This window comes from Nycticebus coucang, chromosome 15 (assembly GCF_027406575.1).
Source record: "Nycticebus coucang isolate mNycCou1 chromosome 15, mNycCou1.pri, whole genome shotgun sequence".
NCBI classification, from domain to species: domain Eukaryota; kingdom Metazoa; phylum Chordata; class Mammalia; order Primates; family Lorisidae; genus Nycticebus; species Nycticebus coucang.
Genome location: NC_069794.1, coordinates 58,808,182 through 58,828,553, shown reverse-complemented (window position 1 = coordinate 58,828,553; position 20,372 = coordinate 58,808,182). Strand labels below are relative to the sequence as shown.

Sequence of the window (20,372 nt, the reverse complement as noted above, 5' to 3'; positions counted from 1 at the left end):
CCTGACTTCAAGGAATCTTCACCTGACTAATCTGTCACTGGCAGAAAGTTGGTATGTATTTTGAATGATAATCCTGAAGTTTCTCCATGCCCTTTTTTAAGAGGGTCTCTTGTTACCCAGGCTGGAGTGGAGAGGCACAATCATAGCTCACTGTAACCTCAGAAAAACGGCTCAAGCAATCCTCCCACCTCCTTTCAAGTGTCTGGGAATACAAGTCCATGCCACCATTCTGGGTCCCTCCATGCTGAATAAACCATGACTGTCAGTAATGACTCAACTTGTTTTAAATAAGAATACAAAAAGGAAGCATTATGGTCAAAAGTAGCACTTCTGCCAGCGCTAATTTTTAGTAGTAACAACTTCCAGGGCTCTTGGGAGCACATTTGGAAACTCATCCATCTATATTAAAGACAGATTTCATTGCAGTTGCACTGACTCTGTCAAGACATTTAATTTCTCCTGGCTTCCTTTCAGCATCAGAATGGGCATGTTATGTCCATGAGGAAATAAGGGGCCTCAGGAAAAGTCTCTAAGATATAAAAACTCAAGACCTTAAACTTTACATTCTAGTTTCTATGTGCCATAATCTTAACTACACAAACATAAGGTAGTTGAAGTAAAAATCTCCACACTGCTGGAGATTACAGAACAGGAAGGAAGGTGCCCCCTGCCTCATTTACGTAGTTTTCCTTTCCAAGGAGTTCTACTAGCAGAAATTCTTTCCTCTTTAATATGGCATTGAATTATATTGCCAAGAGACCCTTATTTTTAATGTAAATTCTTTGATTCAATGTAAGTCTTTTTTTCTGGAGTTAGCTGCTTCTGGTATTTTTGTTTAAGTCTTAATTGGGGGAGGAATAGTACTAATAATTTCAAATATTGAATGTGGAGAAAATTGTATATTGAACATCTAGATACAACAATGGCTAATCTGTTGTCAAATTTGCTTTTTTCTTGAAGTATTTTGAAGTAAATTCTGAGGTTTTTTTCTTTGTTTTGTTTTTGATGGGAGTCTCACTTTGGTGCCCTGGGTAGAGTGCCGTGGCATCATCATAGCTCACAGTAACCTCAGACTCTTGGGTTCAAGTGATCCTCTTGCCTTGGCTTCCTGAGTAGCTGGGACTACAGGTGTCTGCCACACCACCCAGCTGTTTTTAGAGACAGGGTCTCACTCTTTTTCAGGTTGGTCTAGACTGAACTCAAGCAATCCACCTGGGCCTCCCAGAGTGCTAGGAGTAAGGTGTGAAACACCTCGCCTGGCCCCTGAAGTGAGTTTAAAGGGAATTGAAGACATTGTGACATTTCACCCATAAATACATTAGAATGTACCTCCAAAAATAAGGGGATGTTTTCCTACATAACCACACTACCATTATCCCACCTAACGAAATTAATTTCCTTAATACTATTTCATACAGTTTTATGTTCAAATTATGTCATCAAAATACCATTGTCTTAAAGCATTTTTTCTTTCATTCTTCAGACTATTTTTTTCCTTATCTTTTGAAATAGGTTCATTTGGGACCCCAAAAAGACAACTACTTCATTAATTGTAGCTGACTTCTCGGGGGGAGGAGGAGTCAAAGGCCTGTAAATTGAGGCATTTCTTTATCTGGGAGTTCAACAAAGGTTGTTAAGATAGGTTGTTGCTCAAAGATACTTCCTTAAAGGAATATATGAAGGACTGATAGCATTCTGCTTAGAGCTCAACATAGAATAAAGGAAAAGATTGATACAATTGGGGGTTTTAAAGGAATATGGATCAAGTCTGGAACCAAAGCAAAGTTACATCCCGCCCTTTCCTCATCCTTTGAACCAGATTCAACCAGCCCAGCTACCTGACAATATACTATATTAAATTTTGTTTGCCTATTCAAATTTTATTTATTTTTTATTCTTTGAACTCAGGGAGTGAATTATTGTGGTGTCCTGAGTTTTTTGATAAGCCTGGGTTATTTAGAAAATACGTTTTGCTGTATACTTTTCTAAAATATATTGGTCTAAAAAGATAAACAAGAAAATATGTTTGCAACACATGAAACAGTGTTAGACTGAATAGGAGACATAGAAAAAAATGCACAAGTGACTTAGTGTGTGAAAAGATTTTCAACCTTACACATAATTAAAAACAGTCAAGATAAAACAATCAAAAAATACAATTTACACCAAGAGACTAGCAAAGATTTTTTAAAATAAAATTTGGTGATAATTCATTGAAAGGCAATTTGGTATCCTTTAAAATGGCGAGGTGGCTTATGCCTGTCATCCTAGCACTCTGGGAGGCTGAGGTGTGTGGATTGAGCTCACAGGTTCAAGACCAGCCTGAGCCAGAGCAAGACCTGTCTCTAAAAAATAGCTCCGCGTTTTGTGGTGGGCACCTGTAGTCCCAGATATTCGGGAGGCTGAGGCAAGGGAATCGCATGAGTCCAAGAGTTTGAGGTTGCTGTGAGCTATGACACGACAGCACTCTACCAAGGGTGACAAAGTGACTCTGTCCTGGGGGAAAAAAAAATGGAAAAAGTCTTGTCTACTATGATGTAATAGCTTCAGTATTTATGCGAGAGAGACACTTTTCCTATGTGTATGAAGAGGTTTAATACTAATAGCTAACACTAAGCAAATAAGCAGTTTTAGCACCTCTTACTATGTGCCAAGCCCTGGGCTATGAGCTTCACCTGCATTACCTCATTTACGTCTTCCTATAAGCCTATATACATCATGTACAAAATTGTATACTATAACAGTATATGAAACAGCAAAAGACAGGGAAATAATTTCCACCAAAGCAGAACTAGTTAAATTTATGAAATCCATATAGTGGGATACTATGGACTGAACAATACTCATTAAATGAGTTATTGTAGGAAACAGAGAAAAACCTGCAAAAATAAGACATTAAATGAAGTAGACCTATCTAGGAGATACAGAACAATCTCCAAAATGTGCTGGAACTGGAAAGAAAGCAACATATAGAAGTTTTGTTTTCAAAATTATGGGTGTTTCTTGCAGGACTTTGCCAGGGATATAAAATAAATAAACATAAAATTGTGTGTGTGTACTTACGCAAAGAAACTGGGTGAATAGTCATTGTGAATAGATTACTCTGGTGAGGGTTTCTGGGGTGCCATGGAAACTCACTTTTCATCATATACCCTTCTGTACTGTTTTTTTTTTTTTGTAGAGACAGAGTCTCACTTTATGGCCCTCGGTAGAGTGACGTGGCCTCACACAGCTCACAGCAACCTCCAACTCCTGGGCTTAGGTGATTCTCTTGCCTCAGCCTCCGGAGTAGCTGGGACTACAGCCGCCTGCCACAACGCCCCGCTATTTTTTGGTTGCAGTTTGGCTGGGGCCGGGTTTGAACCCGCCATCCTCGGTATATGGGGCTGGCACCCTACCGACTGAGCCACAGGCGCCACCCTCTGTACTGTTTTTTTAAAGAATACGTGCATGTATTTTCTCAATTTAGAAACTAGTCACAAATAAATACTCTACCTTCACTCTCTGCGAACTACAGTAGTAGCACCTCAGTGTTACATTAAACATCAGTTCTCAAGGTTTCAGTGTAAAGTGCTTTATGTCTGCATGAGTCTATCCCCTCACTGGGCTGACAACCTCTGAGAGCTGCAGTTATTTCTGTCTGTGGGCGCTGGGCCTGGGGAGGAGTAGGGACTCAACAAGTATCTGTGGGATGGACGAATGCAGTTGTATAAAGGGGGAGAGAATACGTGCATTCCGTGTATTGTTGCCTCCAGGGAATGTTCTTGGAAACATTTTTAAACAATCAAATTCTTGTTTGTTTTTGGCTGGGTCTGGGTTTGAACCCACCACCTGTGGTATATATGAGTCCTGCGCCTTTGAGCCACAGGTGCCTCCCAATAGTCAAATTCTTGATATAAATGTGTTTTCTGTTTTTATGGATTTGTCTATGACTCAAAAAAAAGAAAAAGAGCATAGAAAGCAACTTTGAGTAAGAGTTACAACCAATCAACTTACAGAGGTAATGCTTAAGTGTTCGTACCCTTAATTACAAACCTTGCACCTAAAAGATGTACTTTTTAAATAATTAAGCAAAAGTCTTAGTTGAGTACTAGATGTTCATTTGAAACCTCAAGTAGAAACACCATCTTAGCAAGCACTATGTTTAATGCATTCATCTGAGCAGGCTGTGAAAACACCAGTACGCACATGGTAGGGATTATCCGGGTTGAAGGGTTCAGAGTCCTCTTGAACACTGGGTCTGGTTTCATTATTCAGTCTTCCAGGGCCTGGGTTGCCCTGTGGTCCACTGTGTGGTCTTCTTGTGGTGGTTGGAACAATTTTTCTTACAACTTCTCTTCTTTCTCTCTGGATTTCTGCAAAAAATAGCTGTAAATTAATTCCTTTAATTTGAATAATCATGGATGCTAGATCTGTGTTTATCAGGGTGAAACATATAAGAAAAGGATATCATACTGTATATATGACCAGATACTTTAAATTTTTATTCTGCAGATTTTAGTAATAATAAAGCATATTTTAAAGTCTTTGGTTAGTGGTTAAATATACAGATAACTTGAATTTGGTTTTATTATACTAATTGATTCAGACATTGTAACATGGCTGACAAAAATCTATTCTCAGCCCCTCTCCCTTTTGTGTTTACCTTTACTAATAGGAGCTGAGAAAAAACATGACTCAGGTCCCCAGACTCCTCTGCAATTAGGAGTGGCCAGGTGAGACATCTGACCAGTGAGACAAGCAGAATACACTGGTGCAGTTTCCAGGAAAGCTTGTGCTTTCTTGGTAAAGGGGGACAGACAGGCTTCCTCTGTCTTTTCATTTTTCAAATGTAAATGTGATATCTGGAGTTAGGGGAGCCAACGTGTGACCATGAAGTGATAGGCACAGGATGATCAGCCAGCATGCTACGGACAGCAAAACGCTAAGGTAGACAGAGACTTGAGGGTGTACTGAGTAGCTGATAATGCCAGAAACCTCCCCTCCCCAGACTTCTGACTATATGGGGTCAAAAAAGAACACCTGTATTTGTAGAAAGCTCTGTTGGTCAGGCATTCTGTTACTTGCAGCCTATGGCATTCCTACTGGATCCACCAGATGGGTATAAAGCTTTACAGTTTGCAAGGGACAGAATATCTTCGTTGAGTCTTTTTAAAAATCCTGTGGGATAGAAGCTTTTATATATGAGGGCACCAAGGTTCAGAAAGACCAAGTGGCTTGGCCAAGATCACGGAATGGGGGGCAGAGGTAGGAGCCCAGCGTGAACTCTGGCTTCCAACCCACTGCTCTAGTTTACCACACAGCCTCCTGGGTCCTGTAGCAGGGCCCATGGCTGCTGAGTAACAGAGGTGGAAAGTACCACGTGGCTTGGACTTTGATGTCTCTCAGAACCTCAGTTTCTTCATCCATAAAATGGGGATATAATAATATCTAATTCATAGGGTACTGATAGATACTTGATACTGATAATGATACTTGATACAGATAGGTACTAATTATCTGTGTCTCCACGTCTAAAGGTTTTAGCACACATTACACTGCAACCTGGGCAACAAAGACATTGTCTCTAAAGAAACAAGGTTTTAGCATGATATCTGGCATATAATAAGCACACAAATGTTAGATGATGATTATATCATGCTTTGTTATTTATAGAACTTTGATGTGCTCTAAAGCTATGGATCGCTTACATAGATGATGTGGTTGAAGAGGCATTATGGAGACCTGGATTCAATCACGGCTCTTTTTTTTTTTTCTTTTTGACATAGGATCTTACTCTTTCTCTCGGGCTAGAGTACAGTGGTGTCATCCATAGCTCGCTGCAACCTCAAACCTCAAAGTCCTGTCACGTGATGCTCCTCCCTCAGCCTCCCAAGTAGCCAGGACTTCAGACCCACACCAACACACTGGGTTAAGTTTTCAATATTTTTGTAGAGGTGGCGTCTCTCTCATGCTCAGACTGGTCTTGTCTGGAACTCCTGGCCTCAAGCAATCTTTGTGCCTCAGCCTCCCATTGCTGGGATTACTGGCATGAGCCACTGCCCCTGGCCACACCTATACTTCTTTTAACTAGCTTAATTTCTTAATCTCTGTGAACTTTAGTTTCTTCATCTATAAATGGAAATATGAGTAGTTACCTCAACAGTTGTTCGTAAGGATTAATTGAGGATTTTATATATATATATTACATACATATGTAATTTTTTTTTTTTTTTTGGAGACAGAATCTCATTCTGTTACCCTGGGTAGAGTGTTGTGGCATCATAGCTCACAGCAACCTCAAACTCTTGGGCTCAAGCAATCCTCTTGCTTCAGTCTCCTGGAATTATAGGCTCCAACAACAATGCCCAGCTAGTTTTTCTATTTTTAGTAGAGATGGAGCGTCGCTCTTCTTAGGCTGGTCTTGAACTCCTGAGCTCAGGTGATCTAACGTCCTCAACCTCCCAGAGTGCTATCATGCCCAGCCTAAGGACAAAGTATAATGCTTTAGTGCTGTGCCTAGCACACAGTCACAGCTCAGCAGACGTCAGCTCTCCCCTGGCTCTGCTGACCTATACCCAGCAGCCTGCACAGTGTCTCTGAAAATATAGCTATGTGGCACTGCCACCTTGAAGATCCAAGGGCAGGGCTACTAGACCCTGAAGTGTGTGTGTATATGTGTGTGTGGTGGGGGGCGGGTATTAGAATTAGGTGATGGGGAGCCAGGCCTCATCACAGAGGATTTATTTTCTTGATTTTATTGTAAAATATAACTACACTTATGAGAGATGAGGGGAATCCTTCATTCTTAATGTCTATGATATTCCATCCTATGGCTATATCAGTATTTATTTAATCTTTTTCTAATCTAGGTGTATTCGGGTGTTTTCCATTTTCCAGTGTATATACAATATGTGTAAATCTTGTATGGATCTTGTGATGATTGAATACTTAAAATGTGGCCATGCTCTTGGGCTGTAAGGGACCAAGCCACATCTGGGACGTAGGGAATAAGCTCAAAGGTGAAGTTACTCAATGTATCAGTCATCTCAGCCTTACCAATAAATCTGTCTTCTGTTCCTGCTCCCTACCCCCTTGCCCTGCACTGTTACTTCTCCATAGCACTTTGTATTCACTATATGATTTTCTCATTTTAACGTAGTGTTTATTTACTGCATCGCCTTATTATGACGTAAAATTCCTTGAAGGCATGGATCCCACTCTGTTCTGTTCACTGATTCATCTCATATGCCTAGAATAAGCATACAGCACACAGCAGGCCCTCATAAGTGTTTGTCCAGTGAGTGAGTGAAAGAGTGTGCTCTCTGGGTGAGAGGCTTAGCCTCAGGAAGTGACCAGGGAGGGCTCTGGTGGCAGTGTCTCAGACTTTCCCCCTTGGCTGGCAAGGGGGGTAGAAAGCGAGCAGGCCCCTCACATGAAGACAGGTGGGAAAGGAAAGCCAGGGGCAAGTGGCTGTAGAAGGGGGAGCTGTGACCACCAACAGGGGAGGAACAGGGATGGCAAAAGCACAGCCCGCTGGGCAGCCACTCTCCAGGCCCCTGCAGCGGTGACAGACGCTACCTGCTTACTGACCATGATGTCCTCTCTCACTGAGCCTGTGTGTGGCCTCAGGCTCCTTCTGACCCCACGTGCCATGCAGCTGCTGCCAGCCGCTTCTAACTTGAATCCTATTTGCCTCGCCTGGGCTAGAGAGTAACCATCTTCTCCAGGCTTTGGAAAAGAACAGGACTTGAAAACCCTAAAATAAGTCATGGCAGAATCTGAAACTGGCGCTTTCTGACCCTGGTGTTTTTTGTTTATTTTTAATTATGGTAAAATTTACTGTTTTAACCGTTTTTAAGCATACAGCTTAGTGGCATGGAGTACATTCGCATTGCTTTACAACCATCACCACCATCTATACCTAGATTTTTTTTTTTTTTGAACCGGAGTCTCACTCTGTCACCCAGGCTGGAGTGCAGTGGTGTCATCACAGCTCGCTGCAGCCTCAAACTCCTGGGCTCAAGCCATCCTCCTTCTTCAGCCTCCCAAGTAGCTGGCACTACAGGTGTGCACCACCATGCCTGGATAATTTTTCTAGTTTTTGAAGAGACAGTGTCTCACTCTTGTTCAGGCTGGCCTCAAACTCCAGGCCTCAAGCAATCTTCCCACCTTGGCCTCCCAAAGTACTAGGATTACATGTGTGAGCCACCGTGCCCAGCCTAGAACTCTTCTCATCTCGCGCAAAACTGAAACTTTGTACCTCCTGCACACTAGTACCATCCCACCATGCCTAGTGGTTTGAATGCCTATATTTTATTTCCAGGCAACTCTCTCCTGGTATTCAATAAAATCTTTCAGAAAACATAGCCTCTCAGCTGTGCTAGGAGAAAAGACTTTTTCTCCATGCTTGAACCAGAGCTAGAAAACAGGCCTGCAAGAGGCCAGCTTGGTGATGGCAGTAGAAGTGAAGAGAGAGGGAGCCTCTGGGGACAGGAGAAACTCAGGGGGCAGAGCAAGACCCACTGGGCTCACCTGCCCTCCGTCACCTGGAAACAGCTCACACCCATGCTCCAAACTAGCTCTGAACCCCAGGGACCCTGCACTTATTTTCACTAGACTTGGAAGGTGATGTTCAGGCTTTGAACTTGAGGAATCTCAGCCCATACCCACAGCAGCTTTTAGCTGTCCCATAATTCTAGGTTTGAACATAATCAAGATTCGGTAGTATGACAGCTTCTTAGTCCCTTGATTCTCTGCCTTAGAAATAAAAAAATGTAAAATTGGAAGGTGCAAACAACTGAGATTAAGGGGCAGAGCAGAAAGAAGTGGGAGAATCATAAATAAAAGGCCCAGGTCGTGCAGTGGTGTTGTGTCTTCCCACCCTGCCTCCTGCTAACCCGTCTGTTCCTTCTCTTCCCCACAACAATCACGGGCTGTCATTTTCCTTCTCTTTCATCTCTCATGCTAATTACTGAGACACTGCAACATGCATCCTGATTGATCCCCCTTGTTACATGCTCAGGCCTGTGGATGGGGCGGTAGGAAACACAAAGGAACAGCGAGGATTTTAAGCAGCATTAAGATAATTTAAAATGTTACCTTTTGGATACATTGGTTTAAGCCAGAAAACAGGAAGGTCACCACAGAGTTCTAAGACTTTGGAACTCAAGAAGCTGCTGTCCTTCACCGGCTGATCTACAGCCACCCAGATAAGAGAATTTTCTTCATATTTAACTGGCATGATCTTGCCTTCCTGTAAAAGAGTAAAGATGGAATGCAGTTGAGAAAGAGAATGGTGGAACATGTTGCCTGTTAAAAAGAGTCACGTGTTGCTAAAAGACTATTTTGCCTTATAAAAAATGAGAATGTGTGTGTGTGCCTGGACGCACATACATACATGCACTTTGAGGTTCTAATCCCCTCTCCTGTAGCTGTCATCACAATATTCAGCTCACTGCCTCCCATTGCCTTGCCCTTGGATAACTGTAATGTGTGAATATGAGGAGTCCTGTGTGAAAGCGAAAATTACTTGATACCAACTCTGAGACTTAGGTTAATCTGTACTTTCGATCAAAGATGTTTTTGAGAAAAAGCAATTGAACGGACTCCGGAATCCTGTAAAGGATAGAGGAACCGTCCATTTGAAGTGAAAATCTTGTGGGCTTTTGTTCTGCAGCTTCTGAACAACAATGGCAAAAGCAAGTGATTGGTTCTTTAATGTCTTCAGTTCAAAGTCTTATTTAACATAAACCATTTCTCCATTTCCCAGCTATAACAACACATATTTCAGATGTTCCTTGCATCAAGCACACCGCTGAGATTTCAAAGCGAAACCCTGAGTTTTCTTCTACAGCAAGATGATGCAAATGGTTTGCTCACCCAGGAGACAAATTTATTTTGCCAGGTTGTTCCTTTCATGTATTTATTAGCTTGCAATAGCTTGGAGAAATTAAAATGTTTCCTCCTTATTTTTAGCTAAAAGCAGCACTTCATTTATGCTTTCTGCCTCCGGCTTATGGCTGCATTAAAACAACTTAAAGTTATTGGAGGAAACTAACACTCAGGTAATCCAGTTATTTACCTTAAATTAAATGGCTCTATCCAGGAAATGAGTGCTCTTTGAGTACAGTAGCTTTTTGAAGTTATACAAAACTGATGAAAAATTTATTAGAGCAGGTGGTGCATAAATCTACCCCTTTGTAGTCTAAAATGTGTGGGTTAGAATGGGGTGATTGGGATAATGCATTTAGATGCATTGCCCAAGCTCAGAATGCTAAATAAATCTTGGGGCATGTACTTTCAGCTGCCTGCCCAATCTCCATCCTTCCCCACCTTCCTTGCAATGCAATCTTGCTTTTATTGCAAGTAGCAATGTGCCCACCTCCAGAAGAGACACCTGCTTTCTCAGACTCTCCAATGGCCAGGGGTCCCTGGGTGAACAGAGCAAGCCATGACATTTATGTACGCCTAGTATGCTGGGAGGCTGGGAGGCCATCTGTTTTTCTTGATTAATCAGAAGTTGTATTTGTCACCACTCAGTCTCTTTCCTCCTTACTTTTTTATTTGAATGACAAATAAAAATTTGGGATGAGGTTGACCATTGCCAACCATGATTGGAGCTGGAAGGAAAGATTAAAAAAAAACAAAAAGCAAAAAAACACAGAGTTCCTGACTGACCACTGAGCCAAATGCCTGCACCCACCTACCTGCTCACTGCTTACAATGGAAGAAAACAAATCTCTGTTTAAGTTACCCTGCGTGTAACTTCAACAGTTTTCTGTTACTAGCAGCCAAACACATTCCTAATGCACAAATATTAGTGTATTGTCTGAATTTGTTTTTGTCCACCAGAGGATCCACCATACATAATAAAAACAACTAAAACACAAGACAAATAATCTACCTCTACGGCCTAAGAATTGGATACAGAAAAAGACTATAAGTTATCTTAAATGATTTTTTTAAATAGTGAAAAGTTAAAAATACTTGGACTATTGAAGAATAAATGACTTTTTTGCCTCTTTTTTAAAATTTCAGATTAATATGAGGGTACAAGCAATTAGGTTACGATGTTTGCATTTGTTAGGTAAGGTCCCTGTTGTAAAATAAAAGACCTTTAAAATTATGATTATATAAGGCCTGACAACTAAGTTCTTGGACTCACCCCAGAAAAAGTGCTAAATACTTCATTGCTGAATATCACCCTAGTCATCTTCAAAGTGCTGCCCCCTGGGAAGCTATGTGCCTAGCAATTGTGTAGCTTTTTTTATGGAATGGCCTTGATGCCCTGAATGTTACCAAAATGTCTTCCTTACAATATTTCCTCTATCATTGGGTAAAGAAAGAAGTCATTGGAGGCCAGATCAGGTGAAAAAGGAGGGTGTTCCCATACAGCTATTTGTTTACTGGTTAAAACTCCCTCATGGACAGTGCTGTGTGAGCTGGTGCATCTCATGATGCAAGAGCCATGAGTTGTTGGAGAAAAGTTCAGATGGTTTATGTCTTAACTTTTTTGCCCAGCCTTTTAAGCACTTACCAATAGTAAACTTGGTTAACTCAGACTGCTATGCTTTTCATAGTCAGCTGATGATTCTGATGCACGATTCAACAAATTTTTGCAATATTTTTGTCAATTCTGCTCATTACCAGTCACTCTGACCTCTCTGCATCAGTGACACTTTCCCTCCCCTCAGAAAAACGTTTCTTCCATTTGTACACTGCCATTTTCTTCATGGCGTTATCCCCACAAACTTGGACTAACATGTCCCTGACTTAACTTCCACTCTTGCCAAGTTTAACAAGAAATTTAATGTTTGCTTATTGCTCTAATTCAAGCTCCAACCTTCTCAAGATGGCACAAAAAAACATGCAACAACAATAATGAACACCACTCAGCAAGGCACCACCTCACGTCTGCACAAACACAGCTGCCAGACACCGACATACCGAGGTGATGAAACCTGACTGCGTTGTTTGTAGAGTGCTGCCAACATACACCTGCAGTGGCGAGTTTGTGAACTTAACTGTCAGACCGTGTATGATGATCTATGATATATTCATTATTACCTACATTTTAGAAGAACTAATGTGATAAAAATAAGCATGTTGACAGGATAACTTCACTTATGAAAAAAATTTCTCTCTCTCACACACACACAGACAAAGAAAAGCCACCAAAAAGTTAACACTAAGTATCTGTGGATTATGCAGTGGGGATGACTTTCTTTTCTATATTTGTATATGTTTCTCAAATTTTCTACAGTGTCAAAGCATTATTTTTAAATATTAGGGGCAAAAACTAACCCCCCCCCTCCAATATATTGCAAACTTATGATTAGCTCTGGGTCAACTATCATTGAGGAGTTAGTCTGTGCAGAAGGCAAGAAAGCTAGATCTATGTCCATTGATAGGGAAAAGGGCCAGGATTATAGTTCACTAAAGTCTTCATAAGAGAAACCAAGTGATGTGACTATTAAACATGGTAATGCAATAAAAGGAGTTCAAGAGTCAGAACAAAGGAGGTCTTGGTCCCATTTTTATAGTTTATGTTCATGAGTTCACATTGAGAGCATGACCTTCGACTCTGAGCAGCTCAGCTTGTGAAAAACAAACTGGAACATGATCAGGAGAGAATGGCCAGAGAAAGGAAAGTCTCACAGGACGAATGTTGGAGTAATAGGGAATAGAAAACAGCCGACATGGTGGCCAGCTTTAAAACCTCACAGCTTTTCACTCAAGCTAGACCTCCCATTTGATCCTGCAATCCCATTACTGGGCATCTACCCAGAAGGAAAAAAATCCTTTTATCATAAGGACACTTGTACTAGACTGTTTATTGCAGCTCAATTTACAATCGCCAAAATGTGGAAACAGCCTAAATGCCCACCAACCCAGGAATGGATTAACAAGCTGTGGTATATGTATACCATGGAATACTATTCAGCCATTAAAAAAAATGGAGACTTTACATCCTTCGTATTAACCTGGATGGACGTGGAAGACATTATTCTTAGTAAAGCATCACAAGAATGGAGAAGCATGAATCCTATGTACTCAATTTTGATATGAGGACAATTAATGACAATTATGGTTATGGGGGGAAGCAGAAAGAGGGAGGGAGGGGAGTGGGGCCTTGATGTGTGTCACACTTTATGGGGGCAAGACATGATTGCAAGAGGGACTTTACCTAACAATTGCAATCAGTGTAACATGGCTTATTGTACCCTCAATGAATCCCCAACATTAAAAAAAAAAAAACCTCTCAGCTTTTGTTGTGTTCTGTTTTGAGACACCACCTGCTGCTCCTGTGGGGGACAAGCAATCTGGCAGTTTCCAGGCACCTTTGCTTACCAATATTTCTCTTTTGCCTTGAGGGAGCTGATACTTGTTTCACCTCTCTCAGGGATACTGGCAGGATCAAAGATGATCATAATAAAATTAACAATAATGAGTAGCAGCCATCTAGTCACCATCCAGTATGGGCACAGTATTCACATCCCAGTACCAGATGACAAAACAGTCTCTGGGAGTTGAAGCCAAATTTATAGCAAAGGTCTGGACTGGGATTTGAGCCTACATTTTTCTGACTCTAAAGCCCATTTCTTTCCACCCTATCCTGCCACAATTCAAATGGAAGACAATAATGAATATGACCACATTGCCACAATGTATTATAAAAGTGTTAAATGTGTCTTTAGAACACTGGGTGCAATTCTTAAATTTGAAAAAAATCAAGCTCAAAGGCAAGATATTAATAATAAATAAAACAATTCTGTTTAAAAATCTCATAGGTTTGACATACAGAAAGTGAACTAGATAAATGTTGGGTAGCTGTATTAGGATGAACTTGAACTAATAAGAAGAAATTGTGGGGAGAGCTGTCTCAGCTCAAAGTAGGGCAGAACAGTTAGAACCAGCCCCAGTAAAGCTGGCTGACCCATGAGTCTGGTGGGGGTGGTCCTTCACAGAGGAGGTTGAGTGATCAGCTGTCGGGGATATTTAGAAAGAATTTCTACAGTGAGAAGGGCTGAGGCTAAAAGGCTCCTGAGACCCCTTCATTTTTAAATTTTTGTTTTTGTTTTTATTTTTCTGAGACAGAATCTCACTTTGTCACCCTCAGTAGAGTGCTGTGGCATCATAGCTCACAGAAACCTTGAACTCTTGGGCTCAAGCAGTCTTCCTGCCTCAGCCTCCCAAGTAGCTGGGACTACAGGTGCCCGCCTCAATGCCTGATTTTTTTTTTTTTTTAAGCAGGCTAGGGCTGGATTTGAACCCACCAGCTCTAGTGCATGTGTGGCCGGCACCCCACCGACTGAGCTATGGGCGCCGCCTTATTAAGAGCCTCTTAACTATATCCTTATTCTCTGGTATCTCAGTATACCTATTAGTCTCTCTCCAATTTTCATTTCTCATTTTTTTTGTTTTCTTAGTCCTCTAATTTGCCTTCCCTTCCCCAACCCCAGAATGCCCGGTTAGTTTTTAGAGATAGCATCTCGCTCTTGCTTAGGCTGGTCTCAAACTACTGAGCTCAGGCAATCCACAGCCCTGGTCTCCCAGAGTACTAGGATTATAGGCATGAGGCACCACACCTGACCCATTTTTAAATTTTTGTTTAAGAAATAGTGTCTCTATTGTCTGGGCTGCAATGCAGTGACATCATCATAGCTCACTGCAGCCTCGACCTCCTGGGCTCAAGCAATCCTTCTGCCTCAGCCTCTTGAGTAGCTGGGACTCTTGAGTAGCTGCCACTGCACCTGGATAATTTTTTCATTTTTGTAGTGATGGGGTCTTGCTATATTGCTGAGGCTGGTCTCAAACTCAAGCAATCCTCCCTCTTCAGCCTCCCTAAGTCCTAGGAATACAGCTGTAAGCCACTGTGCCTGGCCTATTGAGTCACCCATGAAGATTCTCTCTCATGGAGTCCTTTATCTTTATTGTGCAATGGTTCCCGCCACAATGCCTGGCTAGTTTTTCTATTTTTAGTAGGGCTGAGATCTCACTCTTGCTCAGGCTGGTCTTGAACTCCTGAGCTCAAATGATCCTCCTGCCTTGGCTTCCCAGAGCGCTAGGATTACAGGTGTGAGGCACTGCACCCAGCCTTCCTAAGACCTTCCTTGGAAACAGCAAGATAAAAACAGTTTAAATTCCTTTGGCAGAGAAGAAATAAAACTTAGGTTCTGGTCATGAACCGATCCAGGGAATGGAGGCTAAACAGACTGCTTCAAACAATGTCTGCCAAGCTCTCTTGCTGTCTAGAGCGTATTGGTACCCACCAGTTCCGAGGAGATGCTCTGTTTGGCCACGGTGCCCACCTCAGGAATGCGAGCCTTCACCTGCGCTTTGATGTAGCATTTCTCTCCTCCAGCGAAACGGATTCCTGTGATTCCCTATGAAATAAAAGTTTATTCATCCATCTGTCCATTTGTTCATTTGTTCAATTTATTGAGTGTCTATTGTAAGGCACTGCTCCGGATGTTAGATAAAGGGAAGAACAGGGCAGATGGAATCCTTACCCTCTTGGAGCTTACCTTTCAGCATTATTTACAATAATAACAAATAGAGATAAAGTCAGGTGGTGATAAATGTTATGAAGAAAAGTAAGGCAGGGAAGAGGGATGGGAATGACAGGGTATGATACCTTAGATGGTGAAATCAGGGGAGGTGATTCTATGAGGAAGTGACGTTTGAGCTGAGCTGGGATATGTTAGTAGCTCCATCCATGTCTGCAAGCTCAAATGAAACGCCACCTTTTCCATGCAGCTTTTTTTGAACATCTCAGTCTAAGCAAGCTCTCATCTGACATTCTGTCTGTATTCCTCATTTGGTGCTTAATCTACACTGCTTAATTAATTAAAAGCTTCTCAAGAGAAGCATATGAGTCTTTCCTTACCTCCCTCCCTCCCTCCCTTCTTCCCTCCCTTTCTCTCTTTCTCCCTTTCTCTCTCTCTGTCTCTCTCTCCTCCCTCCCCCTTCTCTCTTCTTTCTTTTCTTTCTTTCTCTTATTTTTGGTGACCCTACTTCTCAAAAGATGTTGGTAAAATTAATTAATTTCATGAATTTAGAATTGTCTTAAGTTACTGAACCAAGAGTAAATAGTGACGTTTTCTACAGCGCCAGGAGCTGAACTTTGCTACTAGACCTCATCTAAATACCTGGGTGTTTTGGGTTTTGTCCCCTGTGAGATATAAACAGCTTCTCCTACTCATCTGCCTCAAGATCCACCTCAAGGTAAACATCAGCCATGATAGCTCAGTGCTGATTCTACCCACAGAGGACATGAAGGATAACAGGACATTTTGTCCCAAGAATGTTTACTTTCACCCTCTGGTTTAGTTTCATGACTAGCAAACTTAAAATAATATTAAAGGTCTAAAAATTTTATGGTATAATAATATAGACACCAGTACAAATCTGAACTTGTCAATCTTCTGTTGAGTTGAGGTGTTAGAATGACACAGAACTGGTCAGGATCAATGCTAATAAATGAGAGGACGAAAAACTTAACCCTGATTCAGGGTTAAGCCCTTTTATTTTATTTATTTATCTATTTTTAGAGACAGGGTATCACTTTATCGAGTGCTGTGGTGTTGCACAGCTCACAGCAACCTCCATCTCTTGGGCTTAGGCAATTTTCTTGCCTCAGCCTCCTGAGGAGCTGGGACTACAAGCACCCACCACAACGCCTGGCTATTTTTTGTTGCAGTTTGTCCAGGGCTGGGTTTGAACCCGCCACCCTCAGTATATGGGGCTGGCGCGCTACCCACTGAGCCACAGGTGCCGCCCAGTTAAGCTCTTTTAAATGAAGAACAAAGTTAAATGTAAGTCATGCTGGAGGGGAGTCGTGGAAAGGTCTGCTTCTTGCAATCTCAGACCCAGGAGCTCTACAGAAGTGGGTAGGTAACAAACTGGACAACAGAGAAGGAAAAGTTCATTCTTCCTAAAGCTCTTCATTATTTGCCTTGCAGCTTAATTGCCCGTGAACAAATATATAACTCATTTGTCTTACAGCTCACCCAGAGAGAGAGATGAGGCATTGTGCCCACTTTACAGAGGAGGAACTCCCAAGGCTTATTATCAAGGTTTAACACTCGGTGGACTAGAATCCCCTGGAGAGTGGTTTTTTTTTTTTTGAGACATAGTCTCACTTTGTCACCCTTGTTAAAGTGCCATCGTGTCATAGCTCACAGCAACCTCAAACTGGTGGGTTCAAGCGATCCTCTTGCCTTAGCCTCCTGAGTAGCTGGGTTTATAGGCACCAGTCACAATACCTGAATAGTTTTTAGGGATGGAGTGGGTCTTGCTCTTGCTCAGGCTGGAACGCCTGAGCTCAAGCAATTCACCTGCCTTGGCCTTCCAGAGTGCTAGGATTATAGGTATGAGCCACAGAGTCCTGATCCTTAGAGAGGTTTTAAGAACACAGATGCCAGGCGGCCACATACACTGAGGGTGACGGGTTCAAACCCAGCCCCTGCCAGTTCAAAACAACAGTGCAACTGCAATGAAAAAAATAGCCAGACGTTGTGGCGGGCACCTGTATTCCCAGCTACTTGGGAGACTGAGCCAAGAGAATTGCTTAAGCCCAAGAGTTTGAGGTTGTTGTGAGCTGTGACATCACAGCACTCTACCCAGGGTGACAACTTGAGACTCTGTCTCAAAAAAAAGAATACAGATGCCACGCTTGGTGCCTGTAGCACAGTGGTTACAGTGCCAGCCACATATACTGAGGGTGGCAGGTTCGAACCTGGCCCAGGCCAGCTAAACAACAATGACAACTGCAACAAAAAATAGCTGGGCATTGTGGCAGATGCCTATAGTCCCAGCTACTTGGGAGGCTGAGGCAAGAGAACTGCTTAAGCCCAAGAGTTTGAGGTTGCTGTGAGCTATGACGCCACAGCACTCTACCGAGGGCAACAGAATGAAACTGTCTCAAAAAAAAAAAAAAAAAGAATACAGATGCCAGGGCTCCCGTAGCTCAGTGGTTGGAGCACTGGCCACATGCTCTGGGGCTGGTGGGTTCCAATCCCTGCCCAGGCCTGCTAAACAAAACAAAACAAACAAACAAGTAAAAAAAAAAAAAATAGCTGGGTGTTGTGGCAGGTGCCTGTAGTTCCAGCTACTAGGGAGGCTGAGGTGAGAGAATTGCTTGAGCCCAAGAGGTTGCTGTGAGCTATGATACATCAAGGGTGACAAAGTAAGATTACCTCAATTAAAAAAAAATAAAGAATACAGATGCTGGGACCCTTCCCCAGACAGTTCCATTTGATTGGTCTGGCTTGGTACCTAGGCATTGGTATTCTTAATATTTCCCCAGGTGTTTATAATGTATAGTCCAGATTAAGAAATATCAGCTAAGGGAGAAAGGAACTTGTTAAGCATAACAAAGTTTTAAATGACTGCAATAGCCTTTCTACCCAAGTTTGTTCAATGGCTTGCAAACTTTCCCTTGTATTGGTTTTTCTCTAGCAAGATGGAAGCAGGTGGCCTCTGCAAGCCTGCTGCTGTGGCCAGCACATCTGTAAAGCCCAACACCTCTGTGAAGCCCATTTTCAGTTGAGACATGAACAAGCCCAAGCAGAGAGTGTATGAGTTCTACCACACCTGGTATCAGGAGGTGCCAAACACTGTGCACTTATTCCAGCTAGACATCACTGTGAAACAGGGACAGGATAAAGTTTGAGAAATGTTTATGAAGAATGCCCATGTCACAGATCCCAGGGTGGTTGATTTCAGGGTCATTAAGGGAAAGATGGAAGTGGAAAAAAAAAATTAAATGATGGAAGCAGTGGGCATATGTTATAAGGTTCTTCCATGAAACAGAATCACGAAGACCAAAGGATTTCATATCTAGCTTCTATGTGGGCCACTACCCATGAAGTGGAAAGGTGAATGTTGATTTTTCATTATTTTAGAGCACAAATAAATTCATTATACAATGGTCAAAAAAATTTCCCTTGCATCAAACTCACTTGGATTACTAGCAAAACTTCACCAATGCTTCCACTAATAATTGTACCCTAAGCCACTGAAGAAATCACAGAAACTATTGATGCTGTCTGTTTATAGGCAAAGAAACCATACAGAGGCTATACTTCCACATCTAAAAAGAATTAAAGCCAAAGTCCCCTATCTAACCAACACCATAGATACATCATCAGGAAAGCTTCTTCCCCTGTGAATTCCAATTAAAAAATTGGAAGAAGTGACTATTATACTAAATGTGCAGATATCAATGTAAAGTCACAGGAACATGAAAAAGCAAGGGAATATGACACCTGCAAAGGAACACGATAATTCTTCAGCAACAGATCCCAAACAAAAAGAAATTTACAATATACTGGGGAAAGAATTTAAAATATTGACATTAAAGAAGCTCAGTGAGCTCCAAGAGAATACTGAAAAACAACACGAAGAAATTAGAAAATAATTCAGGGTATGAATGAGAAATTTACCAAACAGATAGATATCATAAAAAAGAACCCAAGAGAAATTCTGGAACTGAAGAATTCATTGAATGAAATACAAAATATATTTGAAAGCCTCAACAATGGACTATATCAAGCTGAAGAAAGAATCTTAAAATTTGAAGACAGATCTTTTAATATAAGCCAGTCAGACAAAAATAAAGAAAAAAGAACCAGTAAAGCCAATGTGACATATGGGATACCATAAGACAGATAAATATTCAAATTTTCAGCATCCCAGAAAGGTAAGAGAAAATGAAAATGTTAAAAAATCTACTTAATAAAATAATAAATGAAACCTACCCAAGTCCAGTAAGAGTTAGTTAGACATCTGGACAAAGAAGGCTTAGAGATCCCCAAAGAGATATAATTTTATGTTGTCTTCTCCACAAATTGTCCAAAGTCAAAGGCAAGGAAAGAATCTAAAAATAGCAATAAAAAAAGCCTCTAGTCACCTATAAAGGAGACCCTCATCCAACTAACAGTGGGTATCTCATCAGAAAGCTCTGGGCAAGACACCAACGATATATTTTTTTTTAAAGTGCTGAAAGAAAAATAATTGCAAGCCAATAATACTATACCCAGCAAAGTGATCCTTCATAAGTGAAGGAAAATCTTCCCACAGAAGGAAAAACTGAGGGAATTCATCACTACTAGGCCATTACTACAAAATATGCTTGAGTTGGTCTTATACCTAGAAGTAAAAAAACGATATCGACCATGACCATTGTGAAAACGTGTGAAAACATAAAAAGTACTGAAAGAACAAACACACAAACAAGGAAAAGTCTCAAATGTTACTACTATAGAAAACCACCAAATCACAATGATAAACAATAGGAGAGAAAAAAAAGGAACAGAGTATATGCAAATAACCAGGTATCTATTAATAAAATGACAACAATAAGCCCTGACATTTCAATAACAAAT

General features: G+C 41.4%; 1 protein-coding gene across 2 annotated transcripts in view; it reads right to left on the bottom strand.

The window, feature by feature from the left end:
* Positions 1 to 20,372, bottom strand: part of CNMD (chondromodulin) — a 308,020-nt gene that overhangs the window by 271,960 nt on the left and 15,688 nt on the right. For both annotated transcript variants that reach the window (XR_008374640.1, XM_053563814.1), the window contains exons 4-6: positions 15,255 to 15,368; positions 9,082 to 9,235; positions 4,189 to 4,355 (exon numbers count right to left, since the gene is read on the bottom strand). Coding sequence is in view for 1 of the 2 variants with exons in the window: in XM_053563814.1 (XP_053419789.1) it covers positions 4,189 to 4,355; positions 9,082 to 9,235; positions 15,255 to 15,368 (435 nt within the window). In the remaining variant the exon portion in view is untranslated. The remainder of the gene's footprint in view (positions 1 to 4,188; positions 4,356 to 9,081; positions 9,236 to 15,254; positions 15,369 to 20,372) is intronic.